General features: G+C 39.7%; 1 protein-coding gene across 5 annotated transcripts; it reads left to right on the forward strand.

Annotated features, from left to right (window-relative positions):
• Window positions 1-7,314: 7,314 nt before the first annotated feature.
• LOC134851278 (uncharacterized) lies at window positions 7,315-24,951 on the forward strand. 5 transcript variants are annotated; one of them, XM_063867288.1, is made up of 6 exons: window positions 7,315-7,597; window positions 8,284-8,408; window positions 19,385-19,472; window positions 19,925-20,086; window positions 23,770-23,900; window positions 24,600-24,951. In XM_063867288.1, the coding sequence occupies exons 2-6, from the start codon at window positions 8,406-8,408 to the stop codon at window positions 24,702-24,704; spliced, it is 489 nt and encodes a 162-aa protein (XP_063723358.1). In that variant the 5' UTR covers window positions 7,315-7,597; window positions 8,284-8,405; the 3' UTR covers window positions 24,705-24,951. The 5 variants fall into 5 exon arrangements, 4 of the variants coding, with proteins under 4 accessions (XP_063723358.1, XP_063723356.1, XP_063723357.1 ...); XM_063867286.1 differs by having other exon boundaries at window positions 7,315-7,571; window positions 8,008-8,408; XM_063867287.1 differs by having other exon boundaries at window positions 7,315-7,571; window positions 8,035-8,408.
• The last annotated feature ends 1,367 nt before the right edge of the window (window positions 24,952-26,318 follow it).

Below are 26,318 nucleotides of genomic sequence, written 5' to 3' on the forward strand. Positions count from 1 at the left end.
TTCCGTGTTTGAAGCTGTCATCAACATTTGCAGGTGTTCCTTCATGGGTTTTCATAAAAATTCACGCATAATGCTTTAATTCAGCCTCATTTGCACCACTGATTGAGTTTTGTACCTACAAACAACATACCAAGTCCATCCCGTGAAGGCTACTCAGGTCCTCATAACTCCCGTTTTATTTTCAACTCTCCCTGATATCCTTACTCTTCTGTGGCAATGTGCCCATCGTTTCGTCAATTCTCCTCCTTCGAGGTGACTAAAAGATTAGCCAGTTCAACTGGAGACAAACCAGTAGGGGTTCTTCGGTGGGGGATATGAATGATGACGGTGCCATCAACATCAGGGTTTCATCCGCTCCCCCACGCTCTTCATATTGATGGTTTTTTCTGAAATCATATTCTAAGAGGTTTTTTTCCTAAGCTCCCAAGTCGATTTCATCCTGTTCCTTCCCTTTATCCTCCATTGGATCATCCTCTCCTTGATTCTTTTTATCTGCATCATCTTATCCTTCTCGGTCGGTATCGTCTGATTTTGTTTCAGTTCCAGAGGTGCTATGGCGCAAGTAGAACTTCGATTGGTAGGACAATTCATCGTTCATGTGCCACATCTTCTATTGTTACATAGATCCCTCATCCAAATCCTTACTCAGCTCTAACATCCCCACCGTTTCTTGTCATGGCAATTTCTTGCCTTGTGACAGGTACAACCATGGGTTGTCGTGGAGCTTTGTCTCAGCGCCAGAGCCCCGAGGACTGCTTCTGTGGAAGACGCATTTCGACTAACCATGTTTCACTGTGTGTTTTGGTTGTAACCCCCTGTCTGAACCACAAATCATATAATTCTTGTGGCAGCAGCTTGTGATCATCGCTCACTCCCTGCCTCAATTTCAGTAACCTGCCAAAGTTGGACAGTTCTAACCCTTAACATTTCATCCAACAGGATCCTTGTCGTGCTATGTTCCAAGAACCTCTGAATCGCATCAGAGATGTCTGACCATACTGCAGGGAGTTCTGAGCGGAAAACATTGTTCATTGTGTGATCGATCTTTCGGTTGGTTGCATGGATCACCACGTCGAATCGTTTCTCTACGAGCAGGGTTGCCAATGCATATACAAATTGCAGGTTCTCTGGTAGTGAGGAGTAACCGGGGGACAACATAAAGATTACCTTGACGAGTTGCCTGGTGAAATTACGCTGTTTTGATTTTTCCCCTTCCAAGATGGCGGACAGGAGCGTCATGATTGCCTCTCCTATAACCTCATTGTGAAGACTCGGTCCTTCGGGGAGACGACCCTAACAGTCCCAGGCTTTGCACGTGATCTTTCGCTCCAGGAATTTTGACTACCTGTGGGACGACCCTGTGCCGACTTTTGGGAATCTCGACTGACCGTCCTCAGTCCAGTTGGGTGCCGTTAGAAAGATGCACATGGCGTCGGAATTCATCGTTGCCAAACTATCTTGTGACAATTGGTGCACCCTTGCGTTGTACAATTTTCTCAGGCACTTCACTTGCTCTTCTTTCAGGACGGCTATTATCTCGTCCGCCTTTTTTCCAATTATCCCGTTCTTGGCCTTTTGCTTTGTAATCTCTCAGTTTCGCACAGTTTCGTCTCTGCCGTCTGATTTTCGTTCTCAATCTTTTTCATCTTTTTTCGAAGGTGGGACGGCAGTCGTGGAAACTGCTGAATGTGAAGGGGCTGAACATGGGCTGGACATCAAATGATCTTTTTGATTCAAAGCCCGGTTGCGTCGAAGGGCTAGGATGAACTGGCAGAGGCATTTTCCTTAGTCTCGATTCCATTTGTGCACCCAAGCCCGTCTCACGAGCCAAGTCCTGACTGGGCATTTCTCTATGTCGCAATCGTGTGAGCCTATTAATGCCCCTCTCGGCGCCCACCTCAAAATTTTAATTTATCAGATTATGTAAAAATAAACAAATTTGAAGCTGTCATTTAAACTTCTGGATTAGTCATGAAAAGTTGACACCCTTGTAAACAATAAGACAATCATTGAATCAACATAAAAGTACACAGTGAAACAATAACTTGATAAGATATCATAGTTTTACATGATATAACTCGAACCTAACACGAGACTACAAAGCCTAATATTTAATTCATATCCTAGTGCTTAAATCCTTTAGATTTAAAGTTGAGAAAAACTGGGAAAAAACTGCTAACTGAAATCAAAAGGTTAGCATATGCATTAGAAAGTAATTGTTATGACAATACACTTCTATGCGTAAATCCGAAAAAAAACCTCTCTTGGATGTAGTTATCCCCTGCTTGGGACCTAAATGGGTGAGGAAGTCGGTGTCCCCTGAGGAAAAAACCCCTGAGTCGAGTCGGTGTCAGCATTGAATTCTCGGGGTTCACATGTTGTCTATCGGTGCCCTTAATTACCAAAAAACATACATGTTTTCCCAGTATCTGTGATGCAACAGGGGCAGTGCTATCATCCCTCCTACATCAAGTCTCTGCTTTCATAAAAACTCGGTGTTCTTCTGCTCTCTTCTGAAATCGGCCGCTAACGCAGTGTTAGAACTCAAATCTGCGGTTATCGCGATGGCGCAAGTCCGATCATGGCTAGTCGTCCATGTATGGGGAGCAATAAAAACTCAAAATTAAGACCAATGCCTAATTTTGGTTTTCAAATAGGCCATAGGTCTGCGGGTGGTAAATGGTTGAGTGAGCCTTTGTTACTTGAGATCTTTTCATCAACTCCTTTGGGAGGTTACCAACAAATGATTTACGCTTGTCTGACAAAAACTTGATATGGTAGTCATGACTGACAATCAAAACATTTATCAAATGATCATAAAACTCCTCCACTGATGCTGTCATGCAGGGGACTGCCTCTGCGTTTTTATGAAATGATCAATCGTTTCTAGTATTTGGTATCGACTGGACAGGAAATCCTAATTTCCTTGGATCCTTCATCTTTCAGGCCAAGTTTTATCGACGCCTTGATGACCCAATTAGTCGTGTGAGCGCAGTTGCAATTCTGTCTATTACAGCTGTGGCATCACTTTCAAATTGAACTTGTAATGGACTTTGTCTTAATCGTTCCGCTTGCAACCTACATTTCCGTCTTCATTCAGACATATCACAGTTTTTTTTCACATAAAGTTGATCAGGTTCTTGTGACTGTCCTCTTCCAAATTTAATTTATCAGGTGTTTCAACTCGTGAAGTTGCTTGTCTTTTTTTTCATTTCTTTGAGCTCTTAGAAGATCCAATAGTGGTTATCACGCTTTCAAACAAGTTTTCTCTCTATTCAGTTGTCCGCTGAATATTTCTGGAGCATGGGCATAATCCATTGTTTTGACTGACCATGTTATCATCAAAGGTGTCGTTTCCTGTTCCGGAGGTTCCTGATTAGTACGGAAATCATATCATGTGGAAGCAACCTAAATGGACATTTGGTTAGTGCTATCAACTCTAGCTCATATGCAGCGTGATCGACCTCAATACCCTCCTCATCGGAGTTGTTTCTATCTCGATCCGGGTCTTGACCTACTCCCCTCTCCAATCCGCGTAGTTTATACTCTACCAGCAATGAGTGAATGTCTATTTCTGACATATCTGAGCTGCAGTTTAATTGCAGTTTTCCTAGATATGAGGTTGGGAGTTAGCGTAAAAGTTAACGGAACCGCTCCTCATAACTCCCTGACATCATTTTGTCCTTGAATTTTTCAGACTTCGATTCCCTAGACAATACATCATGCAGGGCATGGTGGCATCTGACTCCCCGTTCAGTTCCACTTCCGGGTTCTCTTCTTGAAACGACTCTCCGGGCCAAGTTTTTTCTCCGGATGAACACTCTGGCTCACTTTTGCAGCAAAGAATTGAACCCTTTTTTCTACTCTTTTTTTCTACTTTTTTTTCTACTCATTTTACTTATTGATGTCTTTTTGACTGGCAATCCCGTTCAATTATCCCGCATCACTACCTGTTGGATCTGTGTTTTCTCAGTGACAGTCATTCTACCCATTGTTTCAGCCCATTCATGGTTCTGCCTTCTTTTTACGTCTCTGTCTAGCATATCGCGAACTTTGCACATGACATCCGATTTCACATTCATTGTCTTATTCAGCATCGATTTACTATTGAAGCGCAAGCTGGCGAGTTGTTGCTGTGTCAGATTGGATTGCAGCAAAAAGTCCAAGGGAACTGGATCGCCTTTGGCCAGTATGTTCATATCAGCAACTTTCTCAATAGGAAGTTCAGGGTGTCCTGGTATGGCGTGCCCTGACTTATCAAGCCATCTAGTGAGTGGCAGCTCGTCATTTGTGTCCTAATCTGTCCTTTTATTCTGCCTGGTTGGCCTGTTTTTCTTCTAGTCGCTCGTATAACTCTGGTTTCTTACTGAGGCTGTCAGCATTTTGGTGTTTGTCACGGGTCCTGTGTTCTATGAACACGAGGCAACCATCAAGCCGGAATATCCAATGACCGATATTCCTTAGATCCATCTTGGTTTCTGCCTTTGATGCACCGCAATTCATTTTAATAGTGCTAAGAACTTTACTACCATGAGCTATGAGCCGTAGAATAGTTTTTCCGTTCTACTGTTGTTCTTGGTGGAGTATGCCCGAGATCACTACCAATGATGCATCAGATTCCAATTCCCTTTTCAGTAGGTATACCGCGGTATACCTAGGACAGTAGGTATACCGACGACCAGGGTTAAAAAACTATAGCCCAAATTATGCCCATTGTATTGCCAATCCATCATAGATATTTAGCAGGGTGTTAATTTTGGCCAGTATATTGTCCGATAAACCAGTATGTTGGCCAGTATGTTGTCCGTAAAATTGCCAGTATGTTTCCAGTAAATTGAGTGATCCATTGTTTTTCACATAGCAAATGGAGTTTTTTACAGTCATACTAAATCGAAAAACCGATGCGCGTACATTCATAACTTTGTTTTTCTGATAAAAATTTTGAAGATATCACTTGCTTCAAATTTGATTTTTGAAAGCTCGATTTTATCTTTTTTGATTGTCATCACTGACTCAGCATTGTAGCATAAAAAAGACCAAATAAAAAGCCCAAAATATCGATAAGTTCTATGATTTTATTGCATATTTTGAGTTTGCATATTATGATCTATTTTGACCTTTTCTTTATTTGTTTTGTAAGTTTTTGCTCGAAATCTGATTTACACTCAGGATTTTTTATGATTTAATTGCATTTTATTGAGATCAAAAATTAATTTTTTCTGATTCTTTTCTTGTTTCTTACATATTATTTTGCCCATAATTTTTTAGACACCTAAATTGATCTAAAAGTTTCAAAAAAGATAGATCTAAGTTGATATAAAATCCATTTAAGTTCGTAAAATGTACGTTGTTAATCAATTTGGATCAATTTAAAATCGATCCTAAACCTTTTTTTCGTCAGTGCGGGTTCTTTTTTTACAATGGATTAAAATAATTATCCGTGAATTTTGCCCAGAAATACAGTAGAATTAAAACCCGGCGAGATGAACAAACCCCGAAAAATGATGCAACTTGGATCAGTAGAAACATGACTGTTATCTCGTTACACTGTTTTTTGTTTTACTGCATCTTGTTTTCAATCTGTCTTTTTCATTTTTTTCTTGATCGAAACGTTGATTTCTTTCAAAGGTTACCTTATATTTCAGAGTAAAAAACCTCGAGATCCGAAAGTAGAACCTTTCGGTCCAGATCCAAAACCATATATTCGTCTCAAAAAAACCAAGAGGTGTGCCGACTCCAGAGTCATCATCAAGCTCAGTTTCGCTATATCGTTTTTTTTAAATCTTTTCGAAGAGTTTGCTTTTGATAAGCTTTAAGTTAAAGACAATTATAATGCACTAATCGAGGAAAAGATTGCCCTTTCAGCGATGTTAAGCGTTACTTATAAGTGGAACTGCTTTTTCTAGCGTTGTCCTAGTGTTATTGTATTGTTTTTTCATCGTTTACTTATTGTTTCGACTTCCGAAGAAAGTAAGGAATATATCGGGGTGGTTTTTTCATTCAGACCAATTCTCAGAAACATTTCCCTCGGGTGCTCGATTCATTGATTTTCGTAATCCCAGAAATGGCTCGCTCGTCACTCACCTATCCTGGCTTATACTTTGCTGTGATACGCTCACTAATAGACTAACGTGACTATAAGAGCGCTGTGATATTTTGATGCTGAAAGTTTAAGGCGCATTTTTTACGCGTGCAACTTATCCCGCATCACAAAATTGTTCCAAATTCAATTGAGGCAGGCTATTTAGTCTTACTAATTCCATACACAATTCTTAATACTCCGCTTAAAATTTATAGCTTGTCAATATTTCTGTAACCAAAAATCATTCGAGACCAGTTTCTGGACAGCCGGAACTTTCAGGGAATTGCCCTAATACGAGCAGTCTTGTTTCAAATTTAGTGGAATAACAACGTTGTATCAACGCTGAGTCAACAATTTTCAGCGTTTTCCAAATCTTTTCATCGCTGATTCTTTGCAATTTTACTTGTTTTTAAGTAGCTAAATCAGCTTGAAGCAGTAGTGACCAGTGCTAAAATGGCCCATATAAGACTCCTCTGAGTCATCGATTTCATCCTATCAATTTACTTTGATTAATTACCGGGTTGACAATTCCGGTATGCAAATCATGAAGTTTGCATATATGGAAAAACGCTAATCATACCTTTTTCATGCAATTCCATAAGTACCGGAAATTGCAAAAAAGGTCTATGATTAGTGGTTTTTCTTATATGGATATTTTAAGAATAGCATTTTTCCACAAACCAAAAAATGTTTTCTTTTTTAAATAAAAATTTTTCTTGAAACTGTTGGCTTGTGTTCGTATTTTTACACAAGTGACAAAATTACTTAAAATTAGAATCACCAAAACTCCAACGTTCTCGCGTTTGCAATGAATTGGAAAAGAGCTGAATATAGATTTACTACAATTTTGTTTTTGGAAGTAACAAATTTTAGGGCCATTTTCAGATTTTTTTTTATTTTGGAATTTAATTGGTCATGCATCGCCGAAGGCATGCAACATGATTCAATACAAAATGATTCAATTTTTGGGGCAATTTTCTTTATTTATTTTTTATTTTGGAATTTAATTAGTCATGCATCACCGAAGGCATACAAAATGACGGAAAAATAATTCATCTTTTGTGAATCCAGGACTATGTTATGCACAAAAATAAATTCAATTTTGCATGCAAAAAAATTAATATGGGAAATGCTAGATTGTGTACGAAGTTTGTTTTGTGCATGAGAAATCTGAGAGTTTGAGAAAATCTGAGAAATTAAGAAGTATAGACTGATCAGCGTTGCTGCTTAAAGGTTATCTTCAACAGGCAATTGTTTGAATGTTCTTGTGGTATTTTACAATAGATCGTCTACAATTTTTACCACTATATAAAGCCAAAAGGATGCTGTACGGTCTTAAACGCAAACATATTCTAACGCTACAGTCTTACGTGTGTTTTGAAAATATACATTGTTCCCCGTTGTATTACTTTCAGCTCTGTGTTTTTACCTTCCATTGAAATAAGCTGAAAATTTAACACAGAGCTGTTTGAGAGAATCAGTTTCTCAAGTCCGTGATTTTTTTTGTTGCGACGGGTGGGGGTGGTTTATCGAAAAAAAATCCCGCCTTATATTTTGTTTGTGGGCCGTTTTGAATTTTTCGGGCTTCTCAAAAAATCACTCGAAATGACTTTTTTAAAGACATACTGCGGTCATTTTTATAAAAATTGGACCAAAAGTTTCATTTTTTTTTCGGCGCACACTCCCATAGGTGTGTAATTTTTGACGCACAAGTTCCCTTAGAAAAGTGCAGAAATGATGAGCCACACTGTGGCTGTCGCAAAAAGGGAACCTATGATTAACTTAAGCTACCAGAAACGACCCCCCCCCCCTGACAGAAGGCTACTGTCACAAGGAAACCAAATTACTGCGAATAGATCTTTAATAATATTTTTCAATAATAAGTAATTTCAAGCAAATTATTGTTTCAAGCATTACTATTTTAGTAAATTTCTTACTGAAAGCTCTTGAAGTTTTAGAAGTCTCGGGAAAAATATCTTTTTCAACTATCAACTGTTTTTGTGGCTGTTTTGTATCAGTTTTATCGAACGGTTAGATTTAAGCAGTCTTAGTGTTCTTGTTTTGTTTCGATTTATTTACACATCTATTACAAACTGCCTCCTTTAGTAGCTTTAATTTATTATACCTTGTTATTTTAACATTTCGTTTTAATCTGTATCTACCGAAATCCGAAATGAACCTCCCCCCTCGACCCATTTTAGGCTTGGGTGGGGTGCAGTGTCTGTGCTTTGTCTTCGTCTTCATATCTCTACTGTCACACGCGTGGATCAGAGTCGAAGACGGAAACGAGGCCGCCACTTACGGAATATTCTCTTCATGCTACATGGTGAAGGCTCTTTTCAACTCCCCTCCATTTCAAACCCAATTTTAATCAAAGTTGTAATGGTATAAAATTATGCTAGTGATAAAATTTACACCCGCTTAACACATTTGGCCTGCATTGCATACTGTACATTGTAAAATGAAAAAATAGCAATAACAGCCTATGTAAACAAGGATATCTGGTTACTGTTACAAGTAGCACCGAATGTTCCGACCATAATCTTACAAATACAAAAAAAATGTTTTTTCTAGAGTTAGGCATATTCGCATATTCGACAGTCATAACTAAATAGGCAAACTGGAAAACAATATTTGTAGAAAATTGAAAAGAACAAAAAAATCGTCCAAAAATGTTTTCAATCTTTAAAAAAAAAATTTTAAAAAGTTTTTGATTCCCAAAATGGCGCATCAAACTTCAAAAACAGACTTTAATCGAATCAAATTAAGTTTTCATGGCTTAAACTAAACATAAAAAAGCCATTTTAAACCGTCCGCTTAACTTATTTGCTCAAAACTAGACCAAAAATCAAAAATTTCAACCGGATTTTTCTCAACTTTGAGAAAAATTTTTAAATAATTTTCTAATGTAGTTCGAGTTACGACTGAAAGGGTTTTAATTTTATATATCACTCGATGATTGTTTGTGATACCTGATACCTGCAAAAAACTTAGACACTTCCGAATGCAGAGTTCCTACCCATTTTCAGAACTTAATCATTTGTAGGAAACCAACCCAAAAGAATACGTCAAGACTTTTGATACACAAAATTGGCAGAAAAACTTTTTTGTTATGTTTTGCGAAAAGACGAACTGAACTGCCTATTTATGGCGGATAAGACCGAGACGTTAAATCTTGGCCACATGGGCATTTCAGACAAGAGAAGCAAAGCTTGATACCAGTTGGAGAACAATATAAAGCATGTAGCATAGCAACCCGGTTACACAAAATGAGAAAAGCTAGTGTGCCGAAATAACTTATCAAAAATTATCAAAACAATCACTACCAGTTGAAAAAAATTGTCGAAAATGATTACCAAAAATTTAATTCTTTGATTTTATGTGCCTTAGTATTTGTTGCAGCGCAAATGTAAATGTGCGAGAGTATAAATGCATATAAAAGTAAATACATACAGGGACAGTAGCCAAGCGTATACATGGTGCGTCCCGGCGGGTTCGGCGCCGGTTCGAATCCCGACTAGGTCATTTCCTTTCTAGAACTCGAATGTGCACCGAACCTGATGGGATGCCCCCAAAACCGATTTTAACCGTCTTTTCGCTCTAATTTGGTTCAGCCTTGATTAAGGCTGACCTTTAAAAAGAGCAATTTGTCTCAAGGACAAATACTGGCCATTTTTGCAGCTTGCTTTGATTTATGCAGTTTTTGTGGCCGATGTTACCGATGATAGAGAAAATACTCATTAATTAAATTGTTTAAAAACCGTTTTTTATATAATCTTGGAGATTGACGCGCACATTTTGGCGCCCCACAAGGGACTCGAGTTTACTATTGCAACACAACAAGGGACCACTGTTTTTGGCGGACCCGAGTGTATCCTTCCGTCAGTTGGCCGAAAGTCGTCAGAGTACCAGTTGGCCGAAGGTCGTCAGAGTACCAGTTGGCCGAAAGTCGTCAGAGTACCAGTTGGCCGAAAGTCGTCAGAGTACCAGTTGGCCGAAAGTCGTCAGAGTACCAGTGGGCCGAAAGTCGTCAGAGTACCAGTTGGCCGAAAGTCGTCAGAGTACCAGTGGGCCGAGTGGCCTAAGCTAACGCCGATTATATAGGCTGTTAAATCGAGATTCAATCAGTCCCAGCGAGGAGCTGAAAAAAGCAGAAAAACGGACGCGACATATTTCTTATTTATCAAGAACTGACAAAGGAAATTCAGAGAGGCCTACCGAGAAATTCAGGTGGCGATTGAGTTGTCAAGCGCAAGCCAGCTACAGACGTTTTGTGGAAGTGATAGAAGCAATCATGGAACAATTTCTCTGCGTCTGGCCGATGGTTTGATAATCCGAAAACCGGTGACCGCCCAATCTCCAAAAAATCGTCAAAAACTGTAAGACTCATCTCGTTTTTATAAACTTTTTTGTGCAATAAAATTACATACGGTGTCTTATTGTGTATCCCAACTCAAAGCAAGCTACAAGTGGTAATTTTCCCGATACCACAAATTTTTGGGTAATTGTGAGCGGATTGAAAATCCAAGAAATCGGATCAAAGACAAGGGGTACTAGACTAGTTTTTTGGATTGGTTTACGACTCGAACCTGCTGACCAAAATTTTCCGAAAAATTTTTGGGAAAAAGTAAAAAATTTCCAAAAAAAAAATCGTCGAAACGTCCCCATAATTCTGCGAAACTGTGCTGTAACATGACACCAACCTTATGGTAAGTGGTCTGGTAGCGAAATATCAGGCAAATTAAGTTGAGTTTTTTCATCCTCAGGTTTTTTCCGCGAGTGTTGTTGGAACTTAACCGATTTGCCTGATTCTCCAACCCCATTGGTAAACTTAAGGTTTACAACGACTTGATACCTGTTTGCATCCGTTCGCTTTTCAAAACATTCGTTTCGCAACGACTGACTAAGTGGTCCGGGACGGTAAAATTAAGCAAGTTAAGTTGTTGTCTTTCATCCTCAGGTTTGCTCCGCGTGTGTTGTTGGTTTTCAACCGACTTGCTTAATTCCCAAACCTCTTGGTAATTCGTCGAGCTACTAGCCGATTAGTAGTGACGCACCGTTGTACGATCGTTCAACAAATTTCGTACGCCGTAACATCATCCTAAGTGGTCAGGGAGGTGATATTAAGTAAGTTAAGTTGGTTTTATTCATCCTCAGGTTTACTCCGTGTGTGTTGTTTGATATCAACCGACTTACTTAATCCCCAGCCCCATTGGTAACTTTACTCACCGAAAACCGTTCCGAATCGCCCCGCAAACGCCCGATAACCGTTAAGTATAGTTTGAGTTAAGTATAGACCCTAGAGCCATGGATGAGAACTTTCAGAAGAGGGTTCAAAGGTTATTTGCGAAGCGAACCAAGCTTGAAAATGAACTGTACAAGTGCCATGAAATTATAATTGAGAACATTGAAAGTCAGAGTCGCTCATCAAAGATTGACACTCAGATTCAGAATTGCAAGAGCCTGATAGAGACTGCAGTTGAGATAAATGAGGAATTGATTAAGTTAGCTTCTAAAAGTGTTGATCCTGATAAATTGATACCAGCGCAGGATATGTGGCTTCATACGGTTACATCAAGAAACGATACAGTTTTACAGAAGGCTGCATCATATAAAACTGGCTTAAACGTTGAACCTGAGGAAACAGAGCTTGACAATGTTTCAGAATCGTTAAGTGCGATCGTAACAACACAACCACAAAATTCACATGAAGCAGATGCGCGCTCTAAGGTGTCGCGGTACAGTAGTCGACATCATAAATCAGGTTCGCATAAATCCAGTCGCTATACCGTCGCGCAGTCAAAAACATCAACTGAGAAGAGGCGAGATTTGTTGGTTTTGAAGAAGCAGCAGGAGGAACTTGAGAGACAAGCAAAGGTGTCATTGAAGTTGAAAGCGCAGCAAAATAAAATAAAAGAACAGCAAGGTAATTTAGAGTTGGAAGAACTAGCTGAGGTACAAGAAACTGGCTGAAATTGAGTTAAAGGAATTCGAGTTGGAAGAAGAGCTTTCTGCAGCAAGTGAGAAGATAGGAAATGCTAGCGTAACACACGTTGACCCACAACGTACTGAACAATGGGTAGAAAACGTTGTCACTGAGCAAGAGCAGGCCGAAGTTGTTGCAAGCTCAGAGCAAAGTCATCCAGTAGTCGAGAGTTCCACTTTGATTGCTACTGATGTTTTGCAAGGGGTTGGTGCCGTCGTCAGCGGGGGTGCCGTCGTCAACGCTGGTCAAACCACATACAGTGAACCGGGAGGCCACAATAGGAATCGAATTCAGGCTCAGAGATCAAGTTTGGTCCAATCGCGTCTGTCATTGCACTCAATCGAGAACCCATCTAGTTTACCACAGTTCGTTGCCTCCAGCTCAAACTTCGTTACTCCACACTTAGCTTCAACACCTCATGCTGAAGTTTCGCAAAACCACAATCTGATACCACAAGCAAGTGGTAGCATTCCCGCTTCAATGCCCTTTGGTAATCCCACCATTAATGTGGCACCGCCTTCTGTGTCGACCGTTACTAATCCAGTTTCGCTTCCGGCGAGTCAACCTTTTGTTCCTCCATTAACTGTTCCGATTCCCATTTCGCTTCCGATTATTCAACCATTTGTCCCGTCAACCGTTCCTATTCCCTCTTTGCTTCCGGTCAGTCAGCCACATTCCGGCCCCGTTTCAACTGGGTATCAGGCGCCTGCAGCGCCATCCCATCAACCTATAAATGTTCCAAACAACCCAACAAGTTTCTCAAGTGAACACTATAACCCGTATAGCAGTTTGTGGAGACCTGCCGCGACTGCGCAAACGATGCCAGTTCCTCAATACTGCGCACCGCCCTCAAACGTTTTCTCAGTGACAACTCCTGTTGTTCCACCAAACACCGTAGTTCCTTATACAAGTTTTGGGACTGTGTATTACACCCAGCCGCAAACTCGTCCAGTTGTTGAAACAGCGCATCAAGGTTATCCACCTACATATCCTGCGCCCACTACGGGCCCGTTTTACGTGCCTAATAGCGAACAACCCATCTCGGCGAGAGAGTTAGCAGATATCATTCTGCATAGCCGCAAAGACCGTCTACCGGAGTTGAACTTGGAAGTGTTTGATGGAGAACCACTTAACTGGTATGAATGGTTCGGGCAGTTCCAAGCAACAGTTGATTCGGCTATGCTAACTGATGATGAAAAACTCAAATATCTGAAAACACACGTTAAAGACAAAGCCAAGAGTGCAATTGCGGAATACGGCTACAGTGGAGTGTTGTATAAGGATGCTCTAGCAACTCTCCAGAGAAAGTTTGGGCAACCTCATGTTGTAGTTGGTGCACATTTGGATAAGTTGAAGAATTTTCCCGCATTGAAGATGCACAACTCTGACCATGTTATAAGTTTTTCTGCGGTGATTTCTGGGCTCGTAGCTGTTTTTAGGTCTTTGTCGTTCAATGACGACTTGAAAAGTGTGAATCTATTAAATCAAGCCGTCAGTAAGCTTCCTCCAAATCTAAAAGAGGCATGGTCCATGCATACTGTTAGACAACATTGGCAGCGATTAACATTGCTAGACTTCAACGATTGGCTTAAGAATAAGGCAGAAGGCCATGAGCGATTGAAATCTTTAGTCAAAGTCGAGCAGCCAGTTAAACAAAAGTAGTTACAAAAGTGCTTGCAGGTAACACTAAGGTAAGTTCTAAGGATGAGAAAAGTAGAGAAAAGACAAGGTTTCCTCCATGCTCGCTATGCAAAGGGCAGCATGCACTCTGGAACTGTTCCGTGTTCAAAGAGAAAAACGCAACACAAAGGGCTAAATATGTAGCAGAACAAAAGCTCTGTTTTTCTTGTTTACAAGGCAACCATACCTTCCGAAAGTGCCAAAAGGCAAGAAAATGCCCAAAACAGGACTGTGAGAGCACTCACAATGTGCTTCTTCATGGAGCCGAGAAAGTTTTCCCGCCTAAAGAGGCCGACCGATCACCATCGACTCAAACTAATACAAACACTACTTCTGCAAACAACGCAGCATGTGTTAAACCTTGTGAGGAAACTGCAAAAGGTATTCTTCCCGTTGCGTTGGTAGATGTGTCCTCTGTTTCGGAAAATTCGAATGCACTAGCACTTTGTGACACCGGTTCCACTCATTCTTGGGTTTCCGCGGCACTCGTTGAACGTCTGAAATTAGTTGGCACGCCCGTAAATGTTACGACCGATGGTTTTAACTCAGCCAAGGCATCTAAAACTCAACGAGTTCACTTGAAAGTTTCCGCAAAGCCCAATGAAAGTGAATTTTCGTTTTCGTTTGTCGCTTTCGTTAAGCACAACATGTATATAGGACCCGATGTTATAAACGTTTCCGAATTGCAGGTCAAATACCCGCAACTAGCCCCGTTAAAGACGACTGCGTATAATTACAAAGAGATTGAGATAGTTATAGGACAGGACTTCTATCATGCGATAAGACCCCTCGAACATGTCTTCGGAGATGAACTTGACTCACCGTGCGCCGTCCGACTTCCGATAGGTTGGGTCATTAGTGGTCCGTCTCCTGATCGTTCGTCCTTAAATTCTTCTTCCTTTAACTGCGTTACGGACGATACTTCTCTGACCGACCAAATCAAAACTTGGTATGAGTTAGAGTCGTATGGTGCGTTCAAGCAAGTAGATGCCCGTTCCGCCGCAGACAAGCGTGCTTTGTCGATCCTAAAAACTGAAACCGTTCACGATGGTGAGCGTTACACTGTACCGATGCTGTGGAGTGATAATGATGTTAGCTTGCCTAACAATTATTATTCTTCATTAGCCCAATTAAAGTCGTTAGAGAAAAGATTAGATAAAGATCCGTTACTTCGCGAGAAGTATACCGAAACAATCAGAGAAGATATAAGTAAAGGATATGTCATAACCGTCAACCCGCACGATCCCAGCTCACGAGCCGAACGTGAGTGGTATCTTCCACACCATCCGGTTTTGAACCCGAACAAACTCGGCAAGGTGCGCCGTGTGCTCAATGGAGCATCCAAATTTCATGGCACTTCCTTAAATAGATCTCTCTTGGTTGGCCCGGATCTCCTTCAAAATCTTATTTTTGTACTGTTGAGGTTCCGTCAACACAAGTACGCCGTCTCAGCGGACATAGAAGGTATGTTCTTACAAGCTGGAGTACTTGTGCGAGATCAACCGTCTCTCCGTTTTTTGTGGCGGGAGGACCCCACTTCAAGTGTGGTGGTTCACCAATACACCCGTCATATTTTTGGCGCTCGTGATTCGCCTACTTGTGCGAATTTCGCGCTACAAAAAACTGCTTCTGATAATCAAGCTGAATACCCCGAAGCCGCTTCAGCCGTTGTCCAGAAGTTTTACATGGACGACTATCTTGACTCGTTCGAAAATACCGCTGACGCTCTTAGCCTAAGTAAAGACTTAGTCGCAATGCTCAAATTAGGTGGGTTTAACCTGACAAAGTTTGTTAGCAATGTACCCGAAGTTACAACCGCTCTTAATCCGGAAAACCGTGAGTCCAACCCGTCAGTTAAGGATATTTGTAAGAGTCCAGACCAATCGTCGCATGTTCTTGGTCTCAGGTGGGATCATGTAAAAGATACCCTAGTAGTAAGTAGAGGTGTTGATCGACCACTAGATAAAGCAATTACTCAACGCACCGTGTTGAGTTTTGTTTCCTCAGTTTTTGATCCAATAGGACTGGTAGCTCCATATACTGTGAAAGCGCGCCTTTTACTAAAAGACATATGGAGAATCAGTGGTCAAAAGTGGGATGATGATCTCCCAGAGGAAATTAAACAACAATTTCTAGATTGGCACTCAGGACTTCCACTATTAGGTACTCTGACGATACCTCGTAGCTACTTTACCGAACCGTTCGACCGCTGTGAACTTCACACGTTCGGTGATAGTTCGCAGGACGTTTTTTGCGCCGTATCGTTTCTCCGAGCCCGACTTGCTAAATCGCAAAAGACCGAGTTAGCTTTTGTATTTGGGAAAGCCCGTGTAGCGCCTATGAAGATGCTCTCCATTCCCAAGTTAGAGCTTCAGGCTGCTCTGCTTGCGACTCGACTCAAAGAAGAGATTTTGAAAGCGCTTACTTTCAAAGTAAGCAATGTATTCATGTGGACTGATTCTACCACCGTTCTCCAGTGGCTTAACTCGTGCAACAAACTTCCTGTGTTTGTTGGAAACCGCACTGGTGAAATCTTGGAGTCCACCACCATTGATCAATGGAATCATGTACTGAGTGGTGATAACCCAGCTGATACCGGCACACGAGGGATTTCTTCGGAAGCCCTCAAGGATAGCAGCTGGATTAGAGGCCCTAGTATATTGAGGACATGTGATTGGCCATTCAAGCCGAACACTGATGTCATCAAAAAGATCCAATTAAAAGGCCCACTCTGTGACATTGATACATGCCTTGAGACTGCATCTACGTTTGTTGTTGATGCTTCATCTGAGAAAGCGCCGTCGATCCGTCTGTTTAAAAATTGGGATAAATTCAGCTCAATTGTAAAGTACAAACGTGTTTTAGCGTTTATGCTTCGTGTGCTACCATCGCATAAACACTTCCGTACAAAAACGCTTGAAATAACCGACCCGTCCGAGTTAGATATTGCCGAGCAGAAGCTCATTTATCTCGCTCAGTCCGAATCATTTCCTGCCGAAGTGAAAATACTTCAGTCCGATAAACTGATAACAAAGAAAAGTCGGATTGCTAAATATTCTCCGTTCATCGGCCCAGCTGGCATCCTGCGTTCAACTGGACGTATCAGCCGTCTTGTTGATACCGACTTTGATAGCAAACATCCAATAATACTGGATGGTCGACACCGAGTTGCTCATATGTTGATTAGGCATATGCACTTTCAACATGCACATCAGGGGTTGGATTACATGCGTGCTGTCGTTCAATTGAAATACATTGTTCTGAAGTTGCGCTGGTTACTTGGGAACATCGAAAATACTTGCATAACATGCCGTAAGCGCAAAGCAAAAACAGTTGTGCCCATTATGTCTGACCTACGATTGAAAGACTGGGTTACAAGCAGCCTCCCTTCTCCAACACAGGTGTTGATTATTTTGGCCCGTTTCAAGTGCCAATACGCCGAAGTACCGAAAAGAGATGGGGTTTCCTATTTACCTGCCTCACGACTCGAGCAGTTCACATCGAGTTGGTTCCATCTCTCGATACTAGTTCCTGCGTCATGGGCGTAGAGCGATTTATTGCAAGGCGAGGTACCCCCAAAACCATTCTTTCTGACAATGGCACGAATTTTGTTGGTGCTCAAAAAGAGCTCCTATCCTGTGTCCAAAATTGGAACAAAGTCGCCCCGGCCGTTTTCGTCCACAAAGGCATTAAGTGGAAGTTTAACCCGCCCAGTGCCCCTCATCACGGTGGCGCCTGGGAGCGGCTAGTGAGAAGTGTTAAGCGAGTGTTGTACGACATATTAGGCAACAGGAGATTAACTGAGGAAGTTCTAGGAACAACGCTCTGCCTAGTTGAACAATTACTTAACGCAAGACCGATCACTCCGGTCAGTTCCGATCCGCACGACCTAGAGGCACTCACCCCGAATCACTTCATTCTCGGTCACAGCGCAGCTAGCTTCCCGTCGTTAAGTTTCGAAGATAACTTTGATTATAAAAAGCATTACGCCAGAGCACAATCGTACGCTAACGCAGTTTGGTCACGCTGGCTGCGTGAATATGTACCATCTCTCAACAAGAGAGCAAAGTGGCATAATGATTCGGATGTCACACTGAAAACCGGCGACTTGGTTTGGGTAGTCGAACCCGACAGCCCACGTGGGCATTACCCACTCGCCCGTATTGTTAAACTACACTACGGCAAAGACGGATGCGCCCGATCCGCCGATATCAAAACTGTTACGAGCGAGCTGACACGACCGACCGTAAAACTCGCACCTGTTCTTCCGTCTTTAGGGGCGGAGGATGTTGCAGCGCAAATGTAAATGTGCGAGAGTATAAATGCATATAAAAGTAAATACATACAGGGACAGTAGCCAAGCGTATACATGGTGCGTCCCGGCGGGTTCGGCGCCGGTTCGAATCCCGACTAGGTCATTTCCTTTCTAGAACTCGAATGTGCACCGAACCTGATGGGATGCCCCGTAACCAGGTTCGGTCCCCCCAAAACCGATTTTAACCGTCTTTTCGCTCTAATTTGGTTCAGCCTTGATTAAGGCTGACCTTTAAAAAGAGCAATTTGTCTCAAGGACAAATACTGGCCATTTTTGCAGCTTGCTTTGATTTATGCAGTTTTTGTGGCCGATGTTACCGATGATAGAGTTTGTTAAAATTATCGTTATATTTTCAAATTTCCGTTATATTTCCGGAGTTATTTTGCCGAGAAAATACTCATTAATTAAATTGTTTAAAAACCGTTTTTTATATAATCTTGGAGATTGACGCGCACAGTATTTTTTGAAAAACACGAGTATTAAGACATTACCAATGTTGATTTATCATTAAAATTAAACTTATGAACCAGTAAACAGTCGGTATAAACATAAACACCAGTTGCGCCGAAAAACATTTGAAATAGAAAACTTTCTCAGCTATCAAAAAATTAAAAACTAGAGTTGAAAATTTCGAAAAAAGATAGCAATCCGACTCACAAACAATAAAATTATGATATGATACCACAGTTGACTCCAACTAGCTTACTCTGAGGTGCCTAAAACCGGCCGAAAAAATCAACCTACGCATTGTTCCATCAGCTTACAAAAAGGCTTTAAAAAGATTTTACTTTCGTGCAATTGCGTGGTAGTGGTATTTGAGGTACCTGATTCTGCTTGAAAAGAAAACAATCGATTTCTTTGATTCCCTTTCACTCGCTCGAGTGTTCTCGACTCGAAAAGGAAAAAAGTCACACTTTTTGAGTTTAATTTTTGTACACTACTACCCGGGTTGACTAAATGCAGTTTATCTGCGTGGTAACTGCCGGTTACACTCTGGGTTTTCTTATGACAAAAAATCCGTGGCTAGTGTTTCGGATGAAACACAAAATTTCAAAACAAAAATTCTTTGTATTTTTATTTATGGAAAAAATGCTTATCAAACAATTTCATAGTATGGAAAAAATGCTTATCATATAATTTCATAAAGCTTATTTTGCTATTTTAATACACTTACTTTTACTCTATGAAATTGTCTGAAAGAGTTGGATAAGCTTTTTTTTTTCAATAATGAAAGTCGTATGATAAGCATTTTTTGTCAGCACAGGATACCACGAATAGTAAATTCGCCGCTAATAAAACTATGCATTAGCGTTGTTTTTAGCTGGAAGAGTCCACTACCTGGGCTGGGAAGGAGTTCGAAACTCACTGCTCCCACTGTCTCAGTACCTCCGATGCTCAACTCACACCTGGTAAGCACCAGGGTTCAGACCTTCTTTTCTTTTTCCAGTGGGAGAAACTGATGAACCACGTTTTTTTTTGCGATTGGTTCCCTAGTTACAGGGGCGGTTTCATGGAGGGGGGGGGGGGGGGAGGGTTTAAAGCATATTCAGAAACTTGTTGACTTCTGTAGTTCGACCAATTTGTTTGTCAGGGCGCCTTAAGCATAAATTTTAGGGTCAATCTGATGTCGTAAAAAGTACCAAAGGAGTCCATTTTAGGTGGTTAAGTGGTCGAATCCCTGAAGAGGGGGACGTCCCCACCCCCAAATCCGATTCTGAATAGAACCTAGTTCAAATTTTGGCGAGTGAAAAAGCTTCCTCTTAACAAAGATCCCGTGTAAACTAAATTGAAGAAGAATGCGGTTGAAGTAGAGAAAAGTTATCAGATTTTTGGAATCTACTTGTATTCATTTCGTTCACAGGGGTGTCTTTCTCCAGTCTGCGTGCAGCACGTGCATTCGCTGTGCTCACTCTCATCACCGTGATCTTGTTCACGGCCGCAGTGCTCATGTTTTTGATCCTGGTCACGTGCGATGTGAAGCTACTCCCCTTGGAAAAGGTGTTCTGGTTTCTGGTCGTGACAGGTTTGATATTCATTCTGTTTTTCTCTGCGTTTAAATGGTAAAATCTAGAGCTGGTTCTTAAATACCATCAGTTATAAAAAGCGTAAGCCCAGTAAACACTGCTTTTGCATGTGTGCATTGGCAATGCATAACTTTTTTCTGAGACAACAATTGGCGATTGTCAGTTAGCTGAAAAACTAATCGGACCACTTATTAATGAGCGATGGAGGAAGGCCTTGGAACAGCAGATATATGCGTTTCGGGCCCTGAAATCAAAGGTATCGGGTCTAACTAGCAAAAAAATTTATTATTCCCTCCATTTGAAAAATGGGGAGAAACTTTGTATTCTAGTTTGTTTCAGTTTTTCTTTTTTTCTACTTTTTTGTTTTCCAAGCAAAATCAGGTAACACAAATAATCATCGAAATGTTCTGAGTGATGTATTATATGAACGCCCTTTTAGTCGCAATTCGAGCGACATTAAAAAGTTCGAGCGACATTCGAGCGACATTCCAAAAAACTTCCCAGTGTCGAGAAAAACCAATTTGAAATTTTTTTTGTTGTAATTTCGAGCTTATAAGGTGGGTGAGCTTCCAAGTTTACAATAGCTTATTTATGCTTAATGTAAGCCGGAAGCCCTAAAAATTTAATTTTACTCAAGTGAAGGTAGTTTTTGGAGTTTTTAGCGCAATTTTGGGATTTAAAAAGTTCAAAAACTCAAAAAAAAAATGGAAAAAGTTTGATTTTTTTTTCAAAAAAGTTTCTTCATTTTTTTCTGTTTTTCTAGACAGTTTTCAACAACAAATGTTTTTTAATTAGCTTAGTTTACTATGAGTGACGAATATGCCTGTTTTTACTTTTTTATACAGATCTTTTTATCAAACCAGCCGAAAAAAAACGACACTGTGTTTTGTGTTTTTTTTTAAAGTATGCTCGGAGCCTTCTGTTTTTTTTCGGCTATCCTTGTTTTCCTAAATAATCAGACAAGTAAATTGAAATATATCTGTAAGTTATGAAAAATTGAAGATGCCTGCTTCAATCGCGGAGTTTGCCTGCTTCAATTTTCAATCTGTTGGTACGATAGAAGAACTAGTTGCACTTAAATCAAATTTGAAAGCTAGTTCTTGCATTGCTCGACAAATTTTTTAGACAAATATGTTTCTCAACTGTTTTTTAAGGGTCCCATCAATATCTTGGTGATTTATTTATTATATTGGTGTAAACCCATATCCGGTTTTTGCCTGCAGTTTAGAAAAAAACACTTGAACTTTTTTATACTCCTCTCAAAATAGCCAAATATGCTCCTCTGCGCGTACATTTGGCACGAGTGTTATATTTTGGGGAGCGGTGGTGAAGTGGTTACGTCTCCGCCTCTCAATCGAAAGGTCGGATGTTCGAGGCCCACCATGATCCGTGCTCGTTGCTTGAGGGTGATGCAACTTTACCCAGCCCGCAAAAATAACCAAAAAAAGTGCATGTAGTTCTTAAACAGGGGCACAACAGCGGTTTGCCGTGATGAACTGTACAGTTCTTGTGTTGGTCCTTTCCCCGTGGATAAATGATCTTAATCTAATATTGCGCGTAAATATTGTGCGTGTTCGTTTTGGCGTTAATTCAAACTATTCTGTTTTTGAAATTGATAGCTTAGTTTTCAAATTGTGAGAAAGTTGTCTTAATTAGGGAGACTCAACTCAATATTAAGCGTGTCTTTATGTCTATCAATCAATCATGCGTCAATTGTATTACGTTGATTTGCTAAAAAAAACTCAATTTTCATGTTTCATGCTAAAAGATTGGTCTGCTAAAAGAAAGGTCTCCCAAAGTTTTTCTTCAGATCATATGTTTTGCAAGATGTATAATGTTTTGGACAGATAAAGTTACAAATAATAACAAAATTATCTGTATCAGGATGACGCCCTAATTGTTCCAACTACCTTTTGGTTTCTACAAAGAAGTTTTTTTTACTTGAAAAAAAAAATAATAAAAAAAGATTTGTTAGCCAATTAATATCACAACAGTTACGAAAAATAGCCCGCCATATTTTAGTTTGAATTAATTTGTAAGGTGCGGTAATTTGCCGTTGACGCCTTTTCGATTAGAATTTATAGAAATAGCACTCCAGATCCAAGGGTTCCGACAGTACAAACTTGATAGTTTGGTTTCGCAAAAAGAAAGATTTGTCCCGCAGCATTTGTTGCAGCTTCAAAGCCACAAGTAATTAAATGCGAACCTTGTTTCCTACGTTTTTAAGGCCTAGAGTCTTTCTTAGAGATTCGTCGTAATTTTAGGAACCCAACTATCATACTCTTGTCGCTGCAATACTTTCATTTAAAAGTCGGGCCAAGAGATGGTGACATAGAAGCCATTCAAAGTAAAAGCCAGCTACCATATGAGCTCGCCAAAACCCAAAGCGGTTTCCTGATAACTCTTATGTAACTATTATGCCACAACCAGGAAAATCAAACTCACCAGCATCTCAGAGAATTGATAAAAATCAATTATAATGGATTTTTGTGGTCCAAAATGTTAACAATATAATCGATTCCCATGTTCCCCACAGAATCTAATTCGATATTTTGTCAAACTTGAAATTAGTTATAATCCATTTAAGATCATTTAAAAGTAATTTCTTTTCAACTTCATTTTTAAATCGAGCCGTGCAAAGTTCGCATGAATTTCTTCCTTCATCAAATGAGTAATGCCCTTTACCCCCTCCCTCCTACAAATGCTTTCCCCTTAACCTCACCAACCCCCCATCCAAATCAACCCTCGTAATCCAAATCAACCCTCGTAACAAAAGTAATGGAATATTTGAGCTTGTGTGATTTTTTTCTTTTCAGACAAATTTCGACTTTTTAACTGGCCACTTTTGACAAAAATTCTTTACATCACTCAAAAAGTATTGTTGTCTTGAGCTCAAATGCAAAAAAAATGTTTCACCTGTGATCATTTTTTATGAAGTTATGGGGTTTAAATATTGCTATTTGTGTCAATTTGGGACAACTAGCGTGCGATAGATTTCGCGCTTTCAACGCGTAAGCAGGGATTTAATCCGTCTTAGAAGCTGTTCCAAATTGGTTGAAGGAAGATTATTTGCCATTATTGATATAATACTACGAGCGAAATATCAGTGTGTACTTTTAATGGCGTGTGGTGGATACTATTCACAAAATAAAACTCGAATTATTTTTCTTTTTCATTTTATTCTTATTACATTTAAATTTTTCAGGTTATTACTACTCCATAGACCTTAAAAGGCAGTCGGAACATTCAGTGCTTCGCCCTGATACGAGCGGTCTTGTTTCAGTTTGTGGCAAAAGGTCCTAATTTACTAATTTTGATAATTTACTTATTTTACTAATTATAACCTAAAAACGCTTTTGTGGCCTGTTTTTTCAAAAGTTTGCCTGCGGCGCAAAAAAATTGGTTACAATGGGTTTTTATAGTGATTTGGGAGAGCTCAGAAAATCAATTTGGTCGCCCTAAAAAAGGTCGACAAAATTTTCGAAATTTTTTCGAAAATCCGCCCCCCTCGAGAAAATCCTAGATCCGCGCCTGATCATACGAGCTGTTTATTACTCCCCGGATAACTACCGTTATGTCCTGAGTTATTATAACACCATGTAGTGTTCTGTTTTTTACCAGTCTGGATTGTGTTGTCTGAGCCCTCAAGCAAAAAAATACTGTATATTGTAACTGTTTCCAGGTATCATTCAGTGGACTCTTTTCCTCGTGACACTCATATGCACTTCGAGCTTCATGAACCAACTGGACCATGTCAACTTCTCAAACGGAACTTCAGCGGAAGTAGGCGCACTGGACTTCGGCTACGGAAAGGTCAAAGCAGTTCAAGCGTACATAAAAACCAACATTATTGGTCAAAGTTGATTTTAACTTGAATTTCTCATTAGAATCACATTTTAATGAATTTGCACTTGAACGAAATCGTCATACAAGAACTGGTTTGGGAATTGCATGTAATTTTAGATTCCCAAAATGTGTACGTTCAAAAACAATAGTAGAAAAGTGATTAATATGAATCCCCCATTCAGAGGAAAAATTAGGGTACGGGTTTAACAGAGTGGATCCAGTGCTATGTATCCAAGGGATTTGGGATCTCTTCATAAGTATTTCCCAGCGTGTACAAAGGGGGGACTCGTAACTAGGTTAAAAATATTACATATGCTTCACCGTTGATTAGAAGTTTACACGGGTTGCAACTCGTTTCTAAGGTACCGGTTTAAATCCTTAAATTTACCATTGAACAAGATTTATTATATTGATTGAGTCTTTTCTGTGTTATGGTGGCCTAATTTGAACCTTTTATTTATTAGAAATGTTAATTAATCACCGGCAATCGATTTTGATGGGTTAAAATGAATCAAAAACAAAATACAAGATCTTTATTTAGCAGTAAAGCTTTCTTGATTTTGGGCCGCCGTATGAAATAAATGAGCCGGCAGTTTACAGTGTGTAGTCGAATTAATGAAAAAATAACTTTCGTAATAAGTATGTTTGCTTGAACTGTGTCTCAAGGTCATGTCGTGGATCACATTTTTTGTGCTGATTGTTCCTGTCGGGTTAAACGGGTTCATGGCATACGAGTTGGTCACTGGAAAAGCCTCGCCAATGGGCACGTAGACGACGAAGACAGCATTTCAGTGGAAAAAAGTAGAGGAAAACGAAATTCAATAAAAAAAAACTTCGACCCTGTATCAACTTTAAATTGTGCGTAATTTGTACTTTCATCTGGACATCATTCAGATTGTTTTTTGGCATGAAAAATTATCAAAAAAAAAAATAAGAGAGTGAATTATTTCATTCAATATTTTATATGCGTTATCTTTGATCATGCGAACTCTTTCTCCCCTGAATTAAAAAAATTGAACGATCTCCCTATATTAATAAATTTTAAATCTCTATGCAGTTATCGAACGTGTGGAATGATAGATTCTGATATGATGAAAGAATACACTCCCCCAAGTAAACGCTGCATATAAACCGGAATTAAACAAGACTGCTCGTATCAGGGCGAAGCCCTGGATGTTCCGACTGCCTTTTGGGGTTTCATGAGCAGTAATAACAAAAAAATTTGTTCCAAATTGGCCAAAATGGCAATCTTTAAACCCCCATAACTTTATGAAAAATGGTCACAGGTGAAATATCTTTTCAAATTTAAGCTCAGGACAACAATACCTTTTGAATGATATAAAAAAATTCCGTCAAAAATGGCTAGTTAAAAAGTCGAAATTTGTCTGAAGAAAAAAAAACCCACCCCGAGCACAAATATTCCGTTACTTTCGTATCGAAAGTCGGAACAATAAAACTTTTTTTTTTAATTTTTATTTTCCCTCTTCTAAAATTATCCTATCACAGGCAAGGTCATTAGAAAAAATAAAAATTCTGCGTAAGTTAATGCATCATTTGAATCAAAATATTCGTCCCAATTGAATTTTGGATAGTTTCTGAGCCGGATTAGTTTGATTCAGACATTACTCATAGATAGAAAAGTGGAAGTTAATCGCGAATTTAAAATCCCGACTTGGAGCGCAAATAGTACTCCAAAAATAATTTACAAGAAAATATAGCAGAGTTTCAGTGTTAAGTTTCAAACTCAAGATATCAATAATTTTCAAATTCTAATAAAATTGCAATCAGTATTCAGTAATTTAACTGAACTTTTCATTTCAAAAGCATACTAGATCAGGTGTTTTACTAGATGAACTCCTAAGTTTTTTTTATCGATCAAACAAAAATCTATCATACCGCTAAAATAGGCTGACTAAAGTGTGAGTAATTCTAGTGCTTGCTAGGTCCTGGAAAGAAACAAAACTGCTCGTATCAGGGCAATACCCTGAATATTCTGTCTGTGCTTTGATGTCTATAGCTTCAACTTTAATAAAAAAGGAAGACAGATTGGTAAAATATCAAAAACAATAAGTTTTGAGCTCAAGATTTTTAGAAAAAAAACCGCACAAGTATTTGGGATTTGAATTTTTCAAAACTCCCAATGCAATGAGGTGAAAATGAAAATGCGTCGAGTTGTAACGTTCTTTCACTTTATTTGAAAGTTGGACTTATCATTAAAAAAAGTAACCACAGTTTTTATAAGCATTTTGTTGGATGGGATGGTCAAGTAAGAAAAAAAAGTTTTGTGCTCATGTAAAATACTTACAAAGATTATCAGTTAAAAAGGTACTCAAACTTCTTATAAAATTCGTTTTCCCCATTCAGAGAGCCAAGCAAAAACAGTTT

Source organism: Symsagittifera roscoffensis, chromosome 7 (assembly GCF_963678635.1).
Source record: "Symsagittifera roscoffensis chromosome 7, txSymRosc1.1, whole genome shotgun sequence".
NCBI classification, from domain to species: domain Eukaryota; kingdom Metazoa; phylum Xenacoelomorpha; order Acoela; family Convolutidae; genus Symsagittifera; species Symsagittifera roscoffensis.